At 42.6% G+C, this 17,784-nt stretch overlaps 3 protein-coding genes across 3 annotated transcripts in view; 1 reads left to right on the top strand and 2 right to left on the bottom strand.

Moving 5' to 3' along the window:
- Positions 1-560: 560 nt before the first annotated feature.
- Positions 561-4,954, bottom strand: LOC133907964 (calcium-dependent protein kinase 1). The gene is made up of 8 exons (XM_062350108.1): positions 4,072-4,954; positions 3,333-3,476; positions 3,079-3,231; positions 2,643-2,758; positions 2,384-2,551; positions 1,744-1,871; positions 1,554-1,653; positions 561-1,023 (listed from the first exon to the last, which is right to left on the bottom strand). The coding sequence occupies exons 1-8, from the start codon at positions 4,733-4,735 to the stop codon at positions 937-939; spliced, it is 1,560 nt and encodes a 519-aa protein (XP_062206092.1). The 5' UTR covers positions 4,736-4,954; the 3' UTR covers positions 561-936.
- Positions 4,155-17,784, bottom strand: part of LOC133907870 (replication factor A protein 1-like) — an 86,481-nt gene continuing 72,851 nt past the window's right edge. The window contains exon 19 of the mRNA XM_062350000.1: positions 4,155-4,165. The gene's annotated coding sequence lies outside the window, so the exon portion shown is untranslated. The remainder of the gene's footprint in view (positions 4,166-17,784) is intronic.
- Positions 13,801-16,088, top strand: LOC133907983 (uroporphyrinogen decarboxylase 1, chloroplastic-like). The gene is made up of 3 exons (XM_062350128.1): positions 13,801-14,210; positions 14,911-15,146; positions 15,700-16,088. The coding sequence occupies exons 1-3, from the start codon at positions 14,166-14,168 to the stop codon at positions 15,866-15,868; spliced, it is 450 nt and encodes a 149-aa protein (XP_062206112.1). The 5' UTR covers positions 13,801-14,165; the 3' UTR covers positions 15,869-16,088.

Below are 17,784 nucleotides of genomic sequence, written 5' to 3'. Positions count from 1 at the left end.
ATGAGATCAATTCCATTATTTCTAATAATTTTAGAAGCACGATATATTTTGTATACTGAAAATAATTGTAGATATTTCTGGGTTGATGACCAATCCAAGTTGGTCCTTTAAGTTTGAAAAAAAAAACTGGTCACTTTCGTCCTTGAGTTTTTTTTAAACATGTTTCGTCCTTGAGTTTCATATGAATAAATTTGGTAGGCGAAGTTTACACTACGGGTTAAAGAACCAACCCCCCCCCCCCCCCCAAAAAAAAAATCCGTTGAAATGGTTCACATGCGAGCATAACACATCGCTAGGAAGTGTGAAGAATCATTGTGTCAGCTCGCGGAAAAAGACTCATTTACCTACCTCCGTTTCTGCGAAATGTGAAGAGTCATGCTGTGTTTACTGGAGGAAACTGTGTCTCGGCGAACTAGGTCAAAATCAAACATATGATTCTTTGGCCGCTCACCTTTCCCCAAAAAGAGAAACTTGGTAGACGAAGGACGTGGATGGATCAGCATTTCATGGAGGGCCAATCCAGAACCACGTCTGTGCTATGTTTATCCTGTTATTCAGAATAATACAACACTGCCTGATCTGATCATTGAAAAACCGTTTTACAAGAAATCACATGAATACAAGTCACAACACGCTCGATAAAGCAACTGAAATGATAATCTCATTGAGGACACGCGCTGAATTGAAAGGTGAGGAAAGATACAAATAAGCAGCAGAACAACCTCAAGGCATACAATGGGAGGAAACATTGCCACCCAGGGTCCATGATGATTAAAGCATCTAGGTATGAGTCGCTATATCATGCACCCCCATTTGGGTACAAACTGGTCTGGGCTGCAGATATATGAATCTCAAATGATCAGGCCTCTTTTTCCGAAAGATAATGGGGCCAGGAGAAGATGACTAAGCAGTATTCATTGAAATTGTACACGACAGTTAGAACATGCGCCTCCGATTCGGAACAATCTCAGGGTTGTTGTTCCTCATCATGGCAACAAACTCCTGGTAGTTAATTCTTCCATCCTGTACAAAAGGGGAACACTAGCACTGTGATAAAGTGAGCTAGGCGGCCTGTGTTTGAACTTTCGAGTTCTAACTTAGTAAAGCAATCAGTAGTATTTGGCATTCTGCATGTACGTAGGTCAAGTGGAGGTTGGTAGAGACTACGGAAATTTGCTAATTCATCCCTAAATTTATGTACGGCAAATTGGTTGAGTCTCCATGTATTTCCAATCACCAGTTTAATCTTGTTAAATTTGTCCAATGTGAACTCATTTCTATGGGTATGAGTGCATAATACACAAGAGATGACAAATATTGGAATCAGCATGTTTTAACACCCAAGCCCCCACAACATTAAATCTCTGGTCTTCTCTTTCTATAAGAATGCATTTCTATATTCTAGTAACATGTCAAGTGGTTAAAATCAACAGTAAGTAACATGCCCACATAATTGATGTCTGTGAAGTGGTTTACTTCAGTGGATTAATTGCGATGCCTGAAAGGCTGAAAGAGTTAAGCTTTTACTTGAACTCAGTAAAATATATACTCACATGATCTGTATCTACTTCAGCAATGATTTCTTTAATTGTTTTATCGTCTCCCATATCATACTTCTTCAGAGCTTCTTCCAACTCATCTACTGTTATGTATCTGCACAGAAAAATTTAATCAATGAGCAAACTGAATGAAAACATTCAAGATTCGCAGAACAAGTTCAGGCAAAGTTGAAAGTGAACTTACCCGCTGTGGTCCTTATCAAAATATTCAAATGCCTTGAGTATGTGGTCTTCCTTCTCCAATCTATTCAAGTGCATTGTGGCTGATATGAACTCTGCGTAATCAATGGTCCCATTTCCATCAACATCAGCCTGTTTGGGGAGTTAAAAAGGTGAATAAGAAATGTGCTGGAAGTACTAAAACAATTATGCCAACAATGTGCAAACGTCTGCTGCATCTATGGCGTTTCACATGATACAGTCAAATCCTTCCATCCGATCTTTCCTTTCAAATGAGTGTAATGTTGGTGGTAGTTCACGGGAGATAAAACCCATCCAGATGTTTTAATATCTATAAAAGTACAGCCTTAGTCGCGCATTGGTGTGAGCGAGGCGCCAGAAGTGCAAATCAAGGGCTATGCAGATCATCAGACATCTTGTTTTCTCCATTCATTAGACAATATCAGAAAGTTGTGTGAACTTTTCTTCGAAGAGAAAAAAAGGTTGTGTGGAGCCCAATGCAGTCTTGGACAATAGTTTCCAATTTTCCAAATTGGAGATGTGGTTTCGGAATTGGGATAATAATATGTAAGAACAAAGAAAATATACTCTAAAAATTATGTAGGCAAAAAAAAAATGAAGCATGGCCTGGAGGATGAACATACCGCCTCCATCAATTGTCTAATTTCTGATTCAGAAATTTTAGTGCCAAGTTTAGGTAAACCAGATCTTAGCTCTTCAAGAGTAATTGTCCCACTGTTATCTGTATCCAGGGATCTGAACATTTCTTTTAAGCCCATAATCTCTTCATCTGATAAGTTCTCAGCAACAACCTGGTTATCATGAAGGAAGAGGTTAGAATTATCTGGTAACAAAAATCAAGCCTTCAGCAGGAATAAATCCTCTGGAGTCCAAGCCAATCACCTTCAATGCAACTTTCTTAAGCTTGTTCATTGCCCTGAACTGTTTCATTCTACTAATGACTGTAATGTCAAGTGGTTTATCTGGGGCCTCTCCATCTTCTCTAATCCACGGATGGTCTGTATGCTCACAATATTAGATCGATAAATTATACTTACAAATACTAAACAAATGAATATTCAGTTCATGTGGAAAGCAGACAGGTCTTTGACAAGAGAGAAAAATCAGCAGTTTCCTTCTGGAATACTGTAACTACTATCAGCGCTTTAGCACCATTGTATCAAAAAGCAGAAAATGTGGAAGAAACTAGGAGTGACTACTCTCATTTTGTTACAAACTGACTACATAAGTGTTTCTTCTCTACAAATAAGAACGTCACATTATGAAACGTGATTCCACAGTTAGACATGCAATGACAGAGAAAGAGCAGTTGACTTACTCAAAATTTCTGCAGCAGTCAGGCGCTCTTTTGGGTCTTGCCGCAGCATCTTTTTAACCAAATCCTTTGCACCATTAGATATTGAAGGCCAAGGATCAGAAGAGAAATCAATGTGACCGCGCAAAATGGCATCAAATATGCCATCCTCATTCTCTGGAGAAATTAATGGATGAAGTGAAGGAAAAAAAAACAATTGTGTTAGAGAGATAGAAGCATAAAAAATCTGATTGAAACAAGATGTAACAAAATATTACCTGCCCAAAAAGGAGGAACACCAGACAGAAGGATGTAAAGAATAACCCCAGCACTCCATATGTCAGCCTCTGCCCCATAGTGCCGTTTCAGCACCTCAGGAGCAACATAATATGCACTTCCCACAAGATCCTTAAACATCTCCCCTGCATAGTCCGTAATAGATTCCCATTCAGTTTGCTCATGCCACGAATACAAATAAATGACAGGCCATTTCACTTCCTAAAATTCAAAACAAAAGAGAGAACATAAATAGAAAAACAGACTAAGCCCCACAACAAATCCTCCACCATTACCAACAATTTGTAAAATGAATAATCCCACTTTTATCCAACAATCTTAGGGCGTCATTTCCCATTCTGTGCATGCATTTATCGCAAGTTTGATATGCTATGCTTCCTTCATTTAACGACCAATGGTGGAAACAATGCAGCACCTAAAGAGTAAACAATGCAAATCTACAATGCCATCACAATGTCACCTTTGGAATAAGCTTAGAGTTCAAGTAGTTTGGAGTTAAGCTGGATCCCAATACTAACAATAACAACAGCAATAAGAATCGACAGATATACATAATGCCAACTCCATTTAGACACTAATTTTGGCAATGCTGGGTTCGAAACCGTCAAACCCAGCGAATCGGTCAAGTCAAACGGACATCCACATCCAGTCAAACTTCTCAAAATCCCACACGACAGGATCCATAGGGAAGAACAGATGCAGCCAAAATCAAGCACTCACCGGGCTTAAAGAAGACGGAGAGGCCGAAGTCTGTGGCCTTGAGCGGCGAGTCCTCCTTGTCGTTGAGGAACAGGAAGTTCTCGGGCTTGAGATCCCGGTGGAAAACCCCCATGGAGTAGCAGCTGTGCACGACAGAGACGATCTCGCGGCAGAGCGCGGCGGCGGCGCGCTCGGTGTAGTGGCCCCTCGCGATGATGCGGTCGAAGAGCTCCCCGCCCTCGCAGAGCTCCATGACGAGGTTGACCGAGTGCCTGTCCTCGTAGGCGCCGCGGAGCTCGACGATGTTGCGGTGGCCCGTGAGGTGGTGCATGATCTGCACCTCCCGGCGCACATCCTCGATGTCGTCGCGGTGGACGAGCTTCCGCGTGGCGATGGACTTGCAGGCGAAGCGCTGCCCCGTCTCCCGGTGCGTGACGAGGTAGGTGACCCCGAACTGGCCCCGGCCGAGCTCGCGGCCGAAGGTGTAGGTCGCGCGCACGTCCTCCATAGGCCGCCCCAGCACGCGCCCCACCGCCCCCGCGTCCGCCGCCGGCGCCGGAGCCGGTTGGGGCTTCGGCTTCGGCTGCTGCTGCGGCGGCGGGGGAGTCTGTGGCTTGGGCTGGGTCGGCGGGGCCGGCTGCTGGTCGGCGGCGTGGCGGTGGTGGCGCGAGGCGCGGTTGCCCATGGCTACCTGGCTGGCGGCTGGGGCCTGGAGTTTGACGAGGGGAGGAGGTGATGGGGGATTGCCGGTTTGGGTTTGAAGCAGCGGCGCTCGGGCTCGGGCTACAGTGGAAGGATTTTGGGGAGGACAGGGGAGACCGCGACCTGCGCTGATCGCAGCGCGTGGGTTGGGAGCGTTGGGTGACGGGATTGGGGTGACTGCGGAGGCAGGAGAGCAGGTGTGCCGGTGTCGGACACGGATCCTGTAGTAATGTATGTAGAGTGTATTAAAGGTTAATGGATTCTTAATTCACATGTGAGTAAAATTAGGTCTGTTTGAGTAAGTTTTTTAAAGTAATTTTTTGAGGAAGTGATTTTATGGTTAAAAATAATTCTTTAATGATTTTTTAAAATAAAATATATGAATAAAGTAATTCTGTGCTAGAAACAAATCACGAGAAGTTGCTTTTTTCAGCTCCTAGCTTCTAGTTTATTTAAGAGAATCACTCCTACGGATTCCACTCGGTAAGCTAAAAGTTGAAAGCTACTGCTTGGCAGAGCTTCTACTGATTTTAACTAAAAAATTGCTTTAGGAGCTCTGCCAAATATACCCTTATAATGTTGTAGAGGATTCTGATCTGTCGACGTGTGAGGGCGACAAGTGTGGCGTGTGGGTGTGGATGGTTTTAGAGGAAAATGTGGGGAGGTTGCGGAGGCCGCACATGTGGATGGGTGGTGGGGGCAAGGGTGTGGAATCAGTTTGTTAGCCCCTGATCATCTTGATTTCGTTTGGAATTATTTAGAGTATCTCCAGCAGAAAAGCTATCCGGCTCGCTATTGTTAAAATTGGCCAGAAGACCGAAAAACATGGCTCCAGCAGAAGAGCCAAACGGTTGGCCATCCATGTAGCATCGCCATCCAGCTCCACTCGTTGGCCAAACTTGGCGTTCGCCTCCCCGCTCGCCAAATTCCTGTAGATAGACGAGAGAGAAGCCAACTAGCTTTTGCTTCAAAACTCCATTTTTTCTCTCTTCTTTCATAAATTCAAAAAGTGACTTTATAGAACTTCTAAAATCATACCGATTTTTGTGCTTATAGAATAAATAACAAAGAACCCATTTTAATTAGTTTCAACTAAAAATCTCTTACAAATTTTAAATAAAAATTCTCCAAATTTAACTGTTTTTTGGTGGGATCGTAACTCTGGTTATGATGCCTGTGGCGGGATCGTAACTCCGGTTATCATGACTATGACGGGATTGTAACTGCTTTTGTGGTGGGATCGTAACTCCAGTTACCATACCTTTTGCGGGATCGTAACTCCGGTTATCATGCCTATGGCGGGATCGTAACTGCTTTGTGGTGGAATCGTAACTCCGGTTACAATGCATGTGATGGAATCTAACTCCGATTACCATGCCTATGGTGGGATCGTAATTACGGTTATATTACGGTAGATTCTGTTACCACACAAGCACACGTATCATAAATTCCTCTACCACCTATCCACATGCATTGCAAGAAACAACCGTTGCAAAAAATTAGTCATTTCAAAAAAAATAGTTGTTCGATAAAACTAGTCTATATGAATAGAGTATAGATAAATGAGATACGGAGAGTGAGATTTAGCTATTCTGCTGGAGTGTATAGAAATATGGAGATGGAATCTTTTGAAGTGGATAGCCAAATGAAGATATGGAGGGTGAAATTTAGCTAGTCTGTTGAAAATGCTCTTATTAGCTGTGGTTGTTCGTGACAACGTGGCCTCATGGTAGGGATGAAAAAAACTCTAATAAATCCCATTTCGATCATTTTTTATATTTTTCCAATTATTTTTTATTTTTACACCTACACGGAAACAGGGCGAAAACCACTTTATTGTTTTTCTAACCATATTATCAGTATCCTATTTTTTAAGTGAGAATTCCCCATTTTTTAATTAAGATTGAATTTCACAAATCACAATGTAGCCAATAGGCCAAACACAACCAGCCAGCCCAAACATCACTGTCGGAGGATGAACTCCTGTCGCAGGGATCCCGAGAGACCCCTTTTTAGAGATTCGGCCGGGGGGATGATTCTGGATAAGCTTGTTGGGAAATAAGCGGGAACGGAAACAAATGCAATGGCTGGTGGGAGATGATCGCCCTGATGGGAGAAAAATGGGTGCACTGGGGTTTAGACAGGTTCGGGCCGCACGGAGCGTAACACCCTACTCCTGTGTGAGTGTTATATCTGCCCTTGAAGGGAATTCTTCAAGGATGTATCTGATTACAAGAGAGAGACACTCACTGAGAGCTTGAGGCTCTCGTGTTCTAGCTTGGCTTGAGCGGGTTTGAGCGTCTGCGTCCTCTTCTTCACACACCACACCTTTTTGTCTCTCTTTTTACGTGTTCTCCATCCTTTCCTTTTATAGGCGCGCCGACCTCAACATATCCTGAATGGGAAAGAGGGGATGCGAATGCCCAGGTGCCACGGAGAAAGGCGTCATCATTTCGTCTTGGCGAAGTGACAGGGGCGGTGGAGAAATGCGGCGCGCATCCGACCACCCGCCACTGTGGAAGCCTCCGGGCGCCATAAAGGGGGCCCACCGGGCAGCCTCAGAGGTGCCCGGTGTGCCCACCCTGTCTTGCCTTTCTACTAGGGCAGGGTGGCCGGCGGAGCGCTTCGATACTGGCAACGTTATCCCGAGGCACCCGGGTGAAACGGGACGGGACCCGTGCATTTAATGGACCCACGCCCCCTGCCAGTGCATGGCAGGGTCTGACACTGGGGCGTGGACAGCTGAGAATGTCAGGATGTCAGGATGTCAGGCCGCGCGTGCCTATTAAATGCGGCATTGGGCCTTTGACTGGATGACACCCTGACGACGGGACCCTTCGGGTCGTCGAATGATCTTGCGCGAACCTTCGGGGCACCGAGTCCTCGGGGGCTGCCACGTGCAGCCCCGAGCACTCTCTCCCGAGCACTTCCTTCCCGGTATTTGGGCTCTGCGGATCATCGGGGAACTAGGGTGCTCGGGAACCAGAGGCGGCGGCCCCGAGCACCTTCTCCCGGGACTTAGCTTCTTCTTACCTTGCAGGGTGGTGACATGTGGCGGATGACCGGCCTAGTCTCGGGACTTAGGGACCCCTGGTTCTGAATACACCGATAATCACCCATATTCCAAACCTCATTCAAACCCTAGTGGCTCAGTCGGCTGCTGACCTACCGAGCATGGTTGCTTGCTAGAGCCAACAGGATTGGCTCTATGGATGCAAAGGTGCCGTAGGGCTGGCTGCTTTCTTTGTTTCTCTAGGGCCAGGTAGAGCGGATGCAGCATGTGGGGATGTAAAACGGAGTGGATAATGTAAATGAAATTGTCTTTTGGAGATGGTGTTAGATAAGCAAATGGAAAACCACCTTGACGGCACCTATCCACGAAAACAAATTCTATAGAATCCGATCCTACAAAAGATCTTCTCTTGTAATAACACGTGTCCACTCATACTCTCAACTCTTCAACCTAGCCATTGGACCACAAGATGAACGATATAGATAGAATCTCACAAGAATCTTTCTGGACCGGATCCTATAGAATTTGCTTCCCCACCTATATCCATATTGTCCCCCGCGATGACCACAACGGCCACAACTGCCACCTTCCTCTTCACGGCGACCACCTCCTCCACCACCCGCCGCCGGTCCCGCCTCTGTTAGTTAATTTTGATATGGAGTCTTAGCAAGTCGTGTTGTGCACATTGCATGGTCTAGTACATGCATGTTCTAGACGTGTATGTTTGTGTTAGTAATAATTGTGCATGCAGTTAGAAATGTGCTAGTTCACGTTGAGGCTGTTGAGTTTAGCGTCATGTTAGAGCCACGGTTCCAGGTCGTGAGATAGCGCGAGTCCTACGGATCGTGGTGTTGGAGTCGGCTGTTTCAGTCAGCATGTTTGCATGTAACCGTGTTAGTTTGCAAGTTAAATACGAGAAGAAAACAGAAAAGCTATGAGGCAGAGCAGCACAAAAATTCTCTATTCTCTTGCTACCTTTCTTCGTGTGTATATGTTCACGTGCGTTTGGGTGTTAGCTTCCAACTACTCGAGAGTGCTCATGTGTGCTCAGCAAAGATAGCTGGGCTAACAATTGGTATTCAGAGCCATGTGATCCTGATCCGTCATGTCAGGCTTTGGCTCCAAGTTGCCTCGACGCTCCATGAAACCACCGCGTCCTAGGATCCGCAACGATGATGAGGGCGACCGCGAGCTCGTTGTGCAGCACGTGAAGGAGGCCATGGTGATAGTGCGTTACCCTGTGGTCACGAGCAGCAACTACATCGAATGGTCACTCCTGATGAAGGTAAATATGCAGGCTCAAGGTGTTTGGGATGCTATCTGTGAGGAACAATATAATTATATATAATATAATGAGATGTTTGGCTAATTAATTATGATATTTGAGTTGATCCACATATTAATTTAGTACTTAAGAATAATTGCAGCTTACATTGCATTATGAAAGTGAAAAGTAAAACTTTACCATGGCCCACATGTCATGACTTTTGTGCCAACCATTAGAGATGATTGCAGAAATTCACTTCTAGGTCCACTAGTAAGTCAAATGCATTAGTACTATGGGCCATTGGATTGCAGGTGGCAGTATACAGTACATCTGACTCTAGTCTATCATGTAAAAAAAATACTATAGGTGCCCAATGTTTTGATAAAGTTCCAAGTCACTAATAAAGCATAACTTTTTACCTTACTTATCCTCCACGTCATGTGACTCTAGCAAAATCATTGTTTTCCATTTTTTTTCAGAACACCAAATCCATAGGCACCCATAGGACACTGACTATTGGGCCATCAAAGTAAATCTTGATACCTATACTAGTAGCGCATGTAGCTCAGTTTGGATTATCTTGGAGCAGGGAACACGTTAGCTTGCATGTTTATCATTGCAGAATGCAAAACTTCCGTAGTGGCCAAGTCGTCGACGCTTATAAATAGAGTAGTAAACCACCTGCTACTGACCATCCACAACAGTGAGTCTTCTTCCAACACTCACACACCTCCACTCAAGTCTTCCTCATACAATACACACGTACACACACTTGCACTTCCATATTAGTATTAGTCAAGATCATTAGTGTAACATTAAGGTGCTATAGCCTATAGTTAAACTATAGTTCGGGTATTCTGTCAAGTTATAGTCCGGGTTTTCCGCCGAGATATATAAACATCGGTTCTCAAGCGTTGGTTATGCCAAAATTTCATATCAGGACAAATGCGCTATATCTTGGTTTTCTTAATAAGAGGCAAGCTGCGTTCAACACCTCTATCCTATTACTATTATATTTTTATCAGCAAGCTGCGTTAACACTCGTCTTATTTATATCGTGCTTTTATCTGCAAGTTGCGTTGGTGCCCTACTCTATTATTATTATGATTTTATCTGCAAGCTGCATTCATACCCTCTTAGAGTAACGTATTTATATCAGAGTTATTATCTGTTTATATTTTTAATATTGTATTTCCTGTTATTATGAATTATTATCCATTAATATTGCAGTTTAATGTTATATTTTAATTAATGTTTATATTTCTAGAATAGAAATACATATGTTCAATCAATTATTCATACTGTTGTCGATCACTAATGGTAGAGTGGATGCTGACGTGGACAGTCGATACATTTTGAGTTACCGGGAGTGTCTAGTGAAAGATCTAGTCATGTAGCCGGGACTATTTTATTCACCTGTATGGTACAACACGTGCACTGAATGTATCATTTGGGACTGTCCATAGGAAAAGCTCAGGCCTCGTTGTGGTATAAAACACAACGTAATATTAGTGATTAGACAATCTCTGCAGAGTTAAATAAACAATGAAAAATTGATATTAGAATAATTCAGGTTTATACATACAATGTATTTTATCTTGCTGAGTATTTTATACTCACAATTGTTTTGGGTGTTAAACGCAGAATCTCAAGGTCATGATCAAGACATCGATGACTAGATGCTATACACGGGAAATTTTAGGATATATCAATAATGTAGTGTTTAATAATTTATTTACATCAAAATAAGTTGTATAAGTAAACACTTAATCATGTAAATTAGGACTTCTCATATAAATAAAGCTTCTGCTAATTGCTCTGTAAACCACTGATTTTATTTAAGTATTTTTTTTGCTTTAACATGGTTATGGGTTTTTAATCCATAATTATGTGGCGGCTGTCGTGTGGGCCCGTGTTCGGGGCGTGACACTATCGAGCCTAGCGACGCGGAGTACCGGATTGATAGGATGGCATTGTCAGCCATTCTCCAAGCGGTGTCGTCGAAAATGTTGGCGACATTGGCAGTGAAGAATTTCGTGAAGGAGGCGTGGGAGACCATGTGCACAATGCGCATGGGCATTGAGCTTGTGCACGAGGCAAAGGCGCAGTCTCTGTGTAAGGAGTTCAAGTTGATTCGCATGAAGGAAGGCGAGTCTGTGGATGATTTCACCATGCGGATGACGGGCCTCATCAACAACATCCATACCTTAGGTAGCGTGATGGAAGATGAGGCGGTGGTCAAGAAATTCCTTCGTGTGGTTCCCTCTGAGTACACCCAGGTGGCAATCTCCATCGAGCAGCTGATCGATTTAAAGACACTATCCGTTGAGGAGCTCACCGACCGTCTCAAGTCTGTGGAGAAAAGGTATGAAATTGATAACAATGAAGCTGAAGCTGGGGTGATCGCTTGCTTCTTACAGAGGAAGAATGGAGAGCACGCGTGAAGAAGAGCGGCAAGAAGAATAGCACTTTTGATAAGGCCAAGGTGTGCTGCTACAATTGCCAAGAGTATGGGCACTACTCTTGGAAAAAGAAATGTCATATGTCCAAGAAAGAGAAAGAGGCGCTGCTTGCCAGGACGCTAATGACGAGCCAACACTACTTTGAAGCCCAATATGGAGATGCACAAATAAAGCCAATCAAGATTAGGGGGGAATATGTTAGCACTAATCTTGATTAGCAATTGTTTTAGTATTTTTTTACAAATCAGTTTGTTTGTAGTTGTTTAGTTAGCTCGATGCATGACTTGTTAGCGTCGGCCTAGCTTGTGGTCAGGCTAGTACTGGTTTGGCTAGCATGTATGCATGGCGTCATGGCAGAGTGGATGGATCGGCACCGGTGTGAGCGGATCGGCATTAAGAGAAGCCAAAAGATGAGTATAAATGCATGTGATTGAGGTCTTGTGTTTGGCCAAGTGGTGGAGCACGTGAAGACCGATGATCATGGAGGCAACCATATCAAAATTAGGGTGGAGTCTTAGCAAATTGTGTTGTGAGTGTTGCATGGTCTAGTCCATGCATGTTTTAGATGTGTATGTTTGTGTTAGTGATAATTGTGCATGCAGTTAGAAACGTGCTAGTTCACGTTAAGGCTGTTGAGTTTAGCGTCGTGTTAGTTAAGCCACGGTTCCAGGCCGTGGGATGGTGCAAGTCCTGCGGATCGTGGCGTTGGAGTCGACTGTTTTAGTCGGTACATTTGCATGTAATCGTGTTAGTTTGCAAGTTAAATATGAGAAGAAAATAGAAAAGTTGTGAGGCTGAGAAGCAAAAAATCATCTGTATTCTTTTGCTACCTTTCTTTGTGTGTGTGTATATGTTCGCGTATGTTCGTGTGTTAGCTTCCAACTAATGAAGAGTGCTCGTGTGTGCTCGGCAAAGATAGCTGGGCCAACAGCCTCCCTGCCATCTCCGCGTCCCTCTCGTCCTCCTACTACTCGGCAAAAATACAAAATTAGACAACATACGCGACCGTATTTATCAAAATAGACAACATATCGTTGTATTTACAATTTTAGCATTCGTATTCGGCACCTCGTTTACCGAAAATTGACTTTCGGTACACCGTACACCGAAAATACCATATTCGGCACACGGTATGCCTAAAATGTCACTGTAGCACCATATTCGACACACGGTGTGCCGAAAATGGGATACAGTGCCATTTTCGACACACCATGCGCAGAAAGTGAATAGTACCGTGCATGAACAGTAACAACAGTGCGTTTGAATTTTGTTTTCTCTCTTTTTCAAAACAGTGGTCTTCTGTTACTCCAAAAATTTTAAAACTTTTTTTACGTGTTCTATAATCCATATGTAACCCATTTTAATTAGGTTCACCGAAAACTCTTTTGTATATTTAAAACTAAAATTCTCTAAAAAAGACTACTTTTATAACTTGTAATAATTGTTAGTGTCTCAAATAAATTCCTAAAAATCTAGAAAAATTCACTAATATTCTTCTTATGTGATGTACTAATTTTTAAAATTATTTTCAGCCATAGTTTATACGATGAAAAAGTGAGTTCCTTTTGTAATGCTTCATTTACATGAAATGATAAAAATGCATATAAATGAAGCATTACAAAGGAACTCACTTTTTTATCATATAAACTAGGACTGTAAATAATTTTAGAAATTAGTCCATCACATAAGAAAAATATTAGTGAATTGTTTTAGATTTTTGGGAATTTATTTGAGACACTAACAATTATTACAAATTATAAAAGTAGTCTTTTTTTGGAGAATTTTAGTTTTAAATATACAAAATATTTTTTGGTGAATCTAATTAAAATGGGTTGCACATGGATTATTGAACACGTAAAAAAAGTTTTAAAATTTTTGAAGTAACAGAAGACCATCGTTTTGAAAAAGAGGGAAAACAAAATTCAAACGCACTAGTGTTACTGTTCACGCGCGGTACTGTTTATGACGGTCCATTTTTGGCACATGGTAGTTGAAAATGGCACTGTAGCCTATTTTTGGCATATCGTGTATTGAATACAGTGCTACAGTCCCATTTTTGGTACACCGTGTGCAGAATACGGTATTACAGTTCTATATTCGACATACCGTGTGTCGAATATGGTATTTTCGGTGTATAGTGTACCGAAAGTCAATTTTCGGTAAACGGGATGCTGAATATGAATACTAAAATTGTAAATACAATGATATGTTGTCTATTTCGATAAATACCTCCGGTAAACCCAACTGCCCCTACTACTCGCTACCCCCTCCCAAAAAAATAAAAATAAATTCGACGTTCATCTGACCAGCACCCGCCGCGTCTCCAGAGGAGCTGCTGCTGGTACGCGCGGCGAGGGGCGGGAACGGCCTCCCGTGCCCCCCGGCGTGGATGATGCGGCAGGCGCGGTGGTACATGGCGGAGTACCAGGCGCTGGCCAAGCGCCACCCCTCGTTCCGGGAGCGGTCCGAGAACACAGACCTCATCGTCGAGATCACGCTGCAGCCCTAGCGCGCCTTCACGCCCGACGGCGTCATCCTATTCTCGGACATACTCACGCCGCTGCCGGCCATCGGGGTGCCGTTCGATATCTTGGACTTGAAGGGCCCCGTGATCCAGTCGCCCGTGCGGTCTGAGGAGCATGTCAGGGAGCTAGTCCCCATCGACCTCGATATGCTCCACTTCGTCGGGGAATCACTCAAGATTCTGCGAAATGAGGTAATGCCCACAAAATACATTTTTTGCTACGGAATGCTGGGTTCTATTAAACTTTTTTTGCTGTAGTGGTTTTGGATTGAATGACAGTATCATCAAAAGTCAACGCTTATGTAGTGACTGGCAGCCATTAATGCTCTATTATACAGTGCAAATCCAACTTGCTCTATTATACAGTGCAAATCCAACTTGGTTAACATTAGAGAGCATTAATGGCTGCCAGCACTAAATATTCTAAACTTCATTATCTGTTGAGAAATATCTTTTTTTGTGTGCTTATACTGAAATATTTCTGGTATGATTAATTATTTAATCCCCTGCGATTCCTGGTAGCACATTTTACAAGACTTGGTATTGTTAAGAGTTATGATAGCAAGCTCCTCCATAACCTGTGAAGTAAGCGTATGGAATACAGAAAGAGCTAATCTTTGCAAATAATCAGTACCTGATGTTTATGTCAGCAACATGTACTTAATTCACATGCATTTAGATACTATATATGTTGTAGTTTAGTTTACATATAGTATTTGATCATAAATGGTGATTTCCACAAGCTCATGTTTCCAAGTTTTTGTTAAGAGCTAGCCAAATTTGCAAAAGTTATAGCTGTTGAGACTGTTCTTTAGAGCGCCATGAAAAGATTTCATTGCAAAGTTACAATATGGTTGATTCTGTTCATTAATCTATTCCATTTCATTGACAGATTGTGAGTAGGATTAAGAAAGAATGCCCTCATGTGCCACTTGTGTTGTATATAAATGGAAATGGAGGTTTACTTAAGTGCATGAAGGACACAGGAGTTGATGTTATTGGGCTTGACTGGACAGTGGACATGGCTGATGGAAGGAGGCGCCTTGGTAATGGAATTAGTGTACAAGGGAATGTGGACGCAGCCTTTCTCTTTTCACCATTACCAGTACTGACTGATGAAATTCATAGGTTAGTTAAGGCTTCACGATTTCCATTTAATTTATGTTCGTTTGAGTTTTTGATAGATGCTTTTGGGTGCAATTCATTAGTGAGGTCTCCCAAAGTGCTATTTCAATAGTCAATGTCTTCCTGTCACTAGTTGTGTTACGCCATCACACTGTCAATCTTCTTTACTGGTAATCCATCTTTGATCATTAAGTTCAGCCGTACAGTTCGCGAAACTGATTTCATTTCTGACGCAAGTGTTCAGTTGTATACCAATGAATATTCATCCTTAGACGCCTTGAACTCTTGATTGAAGAATAGAAAATAGATGATCACCTCGCACAATCTTGGGGTGTTGCATTATCTTCCAGCATGTTGTCAGTTATCTCGTGGAACATGTAAAAGTGCAGCATTATTAAGCCCTTAATGTTCGTTTTATGTTGCATGGGGTTTGTATCAGTTGATGCACAAGTGCCTAAATGGGTTGCACCATCTAGTCATCATATTCCAAATACATTTCTAGGATCAGTCGCTAGGAACTGCTAATAATTGTTGTCTCTCATTATCTGCTTCGCAGGGTTGTGAAATCAGCTGGTCCAAAAGGTTATATACTTAACTTGGGCCACGGTGTACTTCAAAAAACAAAAGAAGAAGCTGTAGCATATTTCTTTGACGTGACAAGGAGCTTAAGATATGACACCCTTTTCCAAGGTTCTGTTGCTGAAGAATTGCAGCCCGTTGCTTGACAATGGCAATGCCATTCTTATTTTTCATCAAGTGGCCTATTTGATCTGTGGTGTATCATCCTAGGTTCTTAGTGTTGTCTGCAAGCTCGGCACCTTCTACCTTTCAGGAGCCACTCCATTTGCTGGAGCCTGGACATGTCTTGTAGAGATATCGACAGCAAATCAGTGCAATTTTATTCATTGTTTGTCAGTTTCATTCTTCATCTACACAAAAAGGAATGCGTGCAACCTGATGGTAAAAGGAAAGCTGGGGAGAATGCAGGAGGTTATCCATTTTATTCTTTTAGAGCCTCTAGCATCTATCATTACTCCAGTTAGAATGAATCTGTTGCAGGTCCTGCAAATTCTGTATCTTTCTGTGTTAATGGGCATTTTGTTCTTTTAGCGGCTCTAGCATCTATCACTACTCCAGTTAGAATGAATCTGTTGCAGGTCCTGCAAATTCTTTATTTTTTGTGTTAATGGGCATAATATTTTGGGCACCTAACTGAAGGATCCTGATCTAGACTGGTGCCAATATTTTGACCTGCCATACTTAACTAGAGCAGTACTAGGGCCTGTTTATTGCAATGTCAGGTGGCTCATGAGTTCACATGCTGTCTAGGTTTGGCATATCACAGGTCTCTGTGGTCCTTCTCCTGGGATTAAAAGAATGATGTGACAATTAACAGAAAATTGAGTACGCCCCTTTAAAAAATATATGTGGCACAAGCATTATCGATGCTTGAAGTATTCGTTATCTAAATAGCATAATATTTGGCTATTCATCGATACCTTTATTCCATGATAAGACCGAGGCGTTTTCCTACCAATTGGGTGATAATCGATATCCTATTAGATGATAAGGCTTATTTATATTTACAAGAACTGTTACAATCTCGTTATATAAGTCCCTACCTACTATACTTCTCATATTTTATTATGTATGAGAGCACTTTCAAGACATGAATATATGATGCCCAGAATTTGTGAGCGTTGCCTCCATGAAATCAGCATGTCACCAGGTCTGCTGCAATTTATCCTTCTTCGATCCGGACCCTTTACTAGCAACTGCATATGGCTACAGTAAAATATATTAGGATCTTTTCTCAACTGTCAGGTAAAATATATCAGATCAGATACTACAGTAACCAATAGCGATACAGTATAACGGAATACTGCTGCTACGGCAATTTGCCTACAGTACCACTGCTAATCACTGTTTATCTACTCACATTTTACTGTTTCCATCTGCTACAGTAAATGTTGCCTTCTCCACTGCAGATTATCGGATCGTTCTTCAGCTATGGATATATATGCGTCGGCAGCTTTGTGATGTGTGGGTCAACCTCCCTGATGTGGATCAACCAAACATGACTGCCTTTCTAACTTTCTAGAGGCAACACAATGGCCCGCGCCCGCCCATATGATGTTGATTACAGTGGGGCTTTGCCCTGCTCCTGCTCCTGCTCCAGTTTGATATCTTTCCAAGCGACCTAGTGGGCGGTACGGTTACTGTAGTACTCCTACTAGCTTTTTTTTTTTTTGCAAAAACATCCCAGTGGAAATTATGGAAAACGCCTTGCATTTTTTGCAAACTGTCTTCTGAATTGTAGCATTGTGATTGAATCCGTGACTAGACTGCTCCATGCTTCGTGATAGCAGAGAGAGCTTGCGGTACGCTTTCGTAATTTTTTTTGGACTGCAATGATTAAATTGTTTGCTTGCTTGGTTATAAAGAAAACTGACTGGATCCTCCACCTTCGGTGACCGCATTCAAGTGCAAGCAGATCTGATTCTAGATCGTGACAGTCCCTAGCTTACGATTATTTATTTATTCAGAGGTCATTTCATCGGCCACTTCTCATTTCCCAGATATTAGATAATGTGGCTTGAGTACTGATGAGCAGCACAAAACCATGCTCTTTGTATGGTTC

Source organism: Phragmites australis, chromosome 2 (assembly GCF_958298935.1).
Source record: "Phragmites australis chromosome 2, lpPhrAust1.1, whole genome shotgun sequence".
Classification (NCBI taxonomy): Eukaryota; Viridiplantae; Streptophyta; class Magnoliopsida; order Poales; family Poaceae; genus Phragmites; species Phragmites australis.
The sequence above is the reverse complement of the archived record's forward strand: the minus strand, read 5'-3'. Positions and strand labels throughout refer to the sequence as shown.

Excerpts from the sequence above, each read along its gene's own strand:
- LOC133907964 (XM_062350108.1), bottom strand. The coding sequence starts at position 4,735 with ATGGGCAACCGCGCCTCGCGCCACCACCGCCACGCCGCCGACCAGCAG. Across the intron at positions 2,759-3,078 it reads GACTGCTGCAGAAATTTTGA|ACCATCCGTGGATTAGAGAA; the intron begins GTAAGTCAACTG and ends GTGAGCATACAG. Across the intron at positions 1,654-1,743 it reads TTTGATAAGGACCACAGCGG|ATACATAACAGTAGATGAGT; the intron begins GTAAGTTCACTT and ends TTTTCTGTGCAG.
- LOC133907983 (XM_062350128.1), top strand. The coding sequence starts at position 14,166 with ATGCTCCACTTCGTCGGGGAATCACTCAAGATTCTGCGAAATGAG. Across the intron at positions 14,211-14,910 it reads TCAAGATTCTGCGAAATGAG|ATTGTGAGTAGGATTAAGAA; the intron begins GTAATGCCCACA and ends TTTCATTGACAG. Across the intron at positions 15,147-15,699 it reads CTGACTGATGAAATTCATAG|GGTTGTGAAATCAGCTGGTC; the intron begins GTTAGTTAAGGC and ends TCTGCTTCGCAG.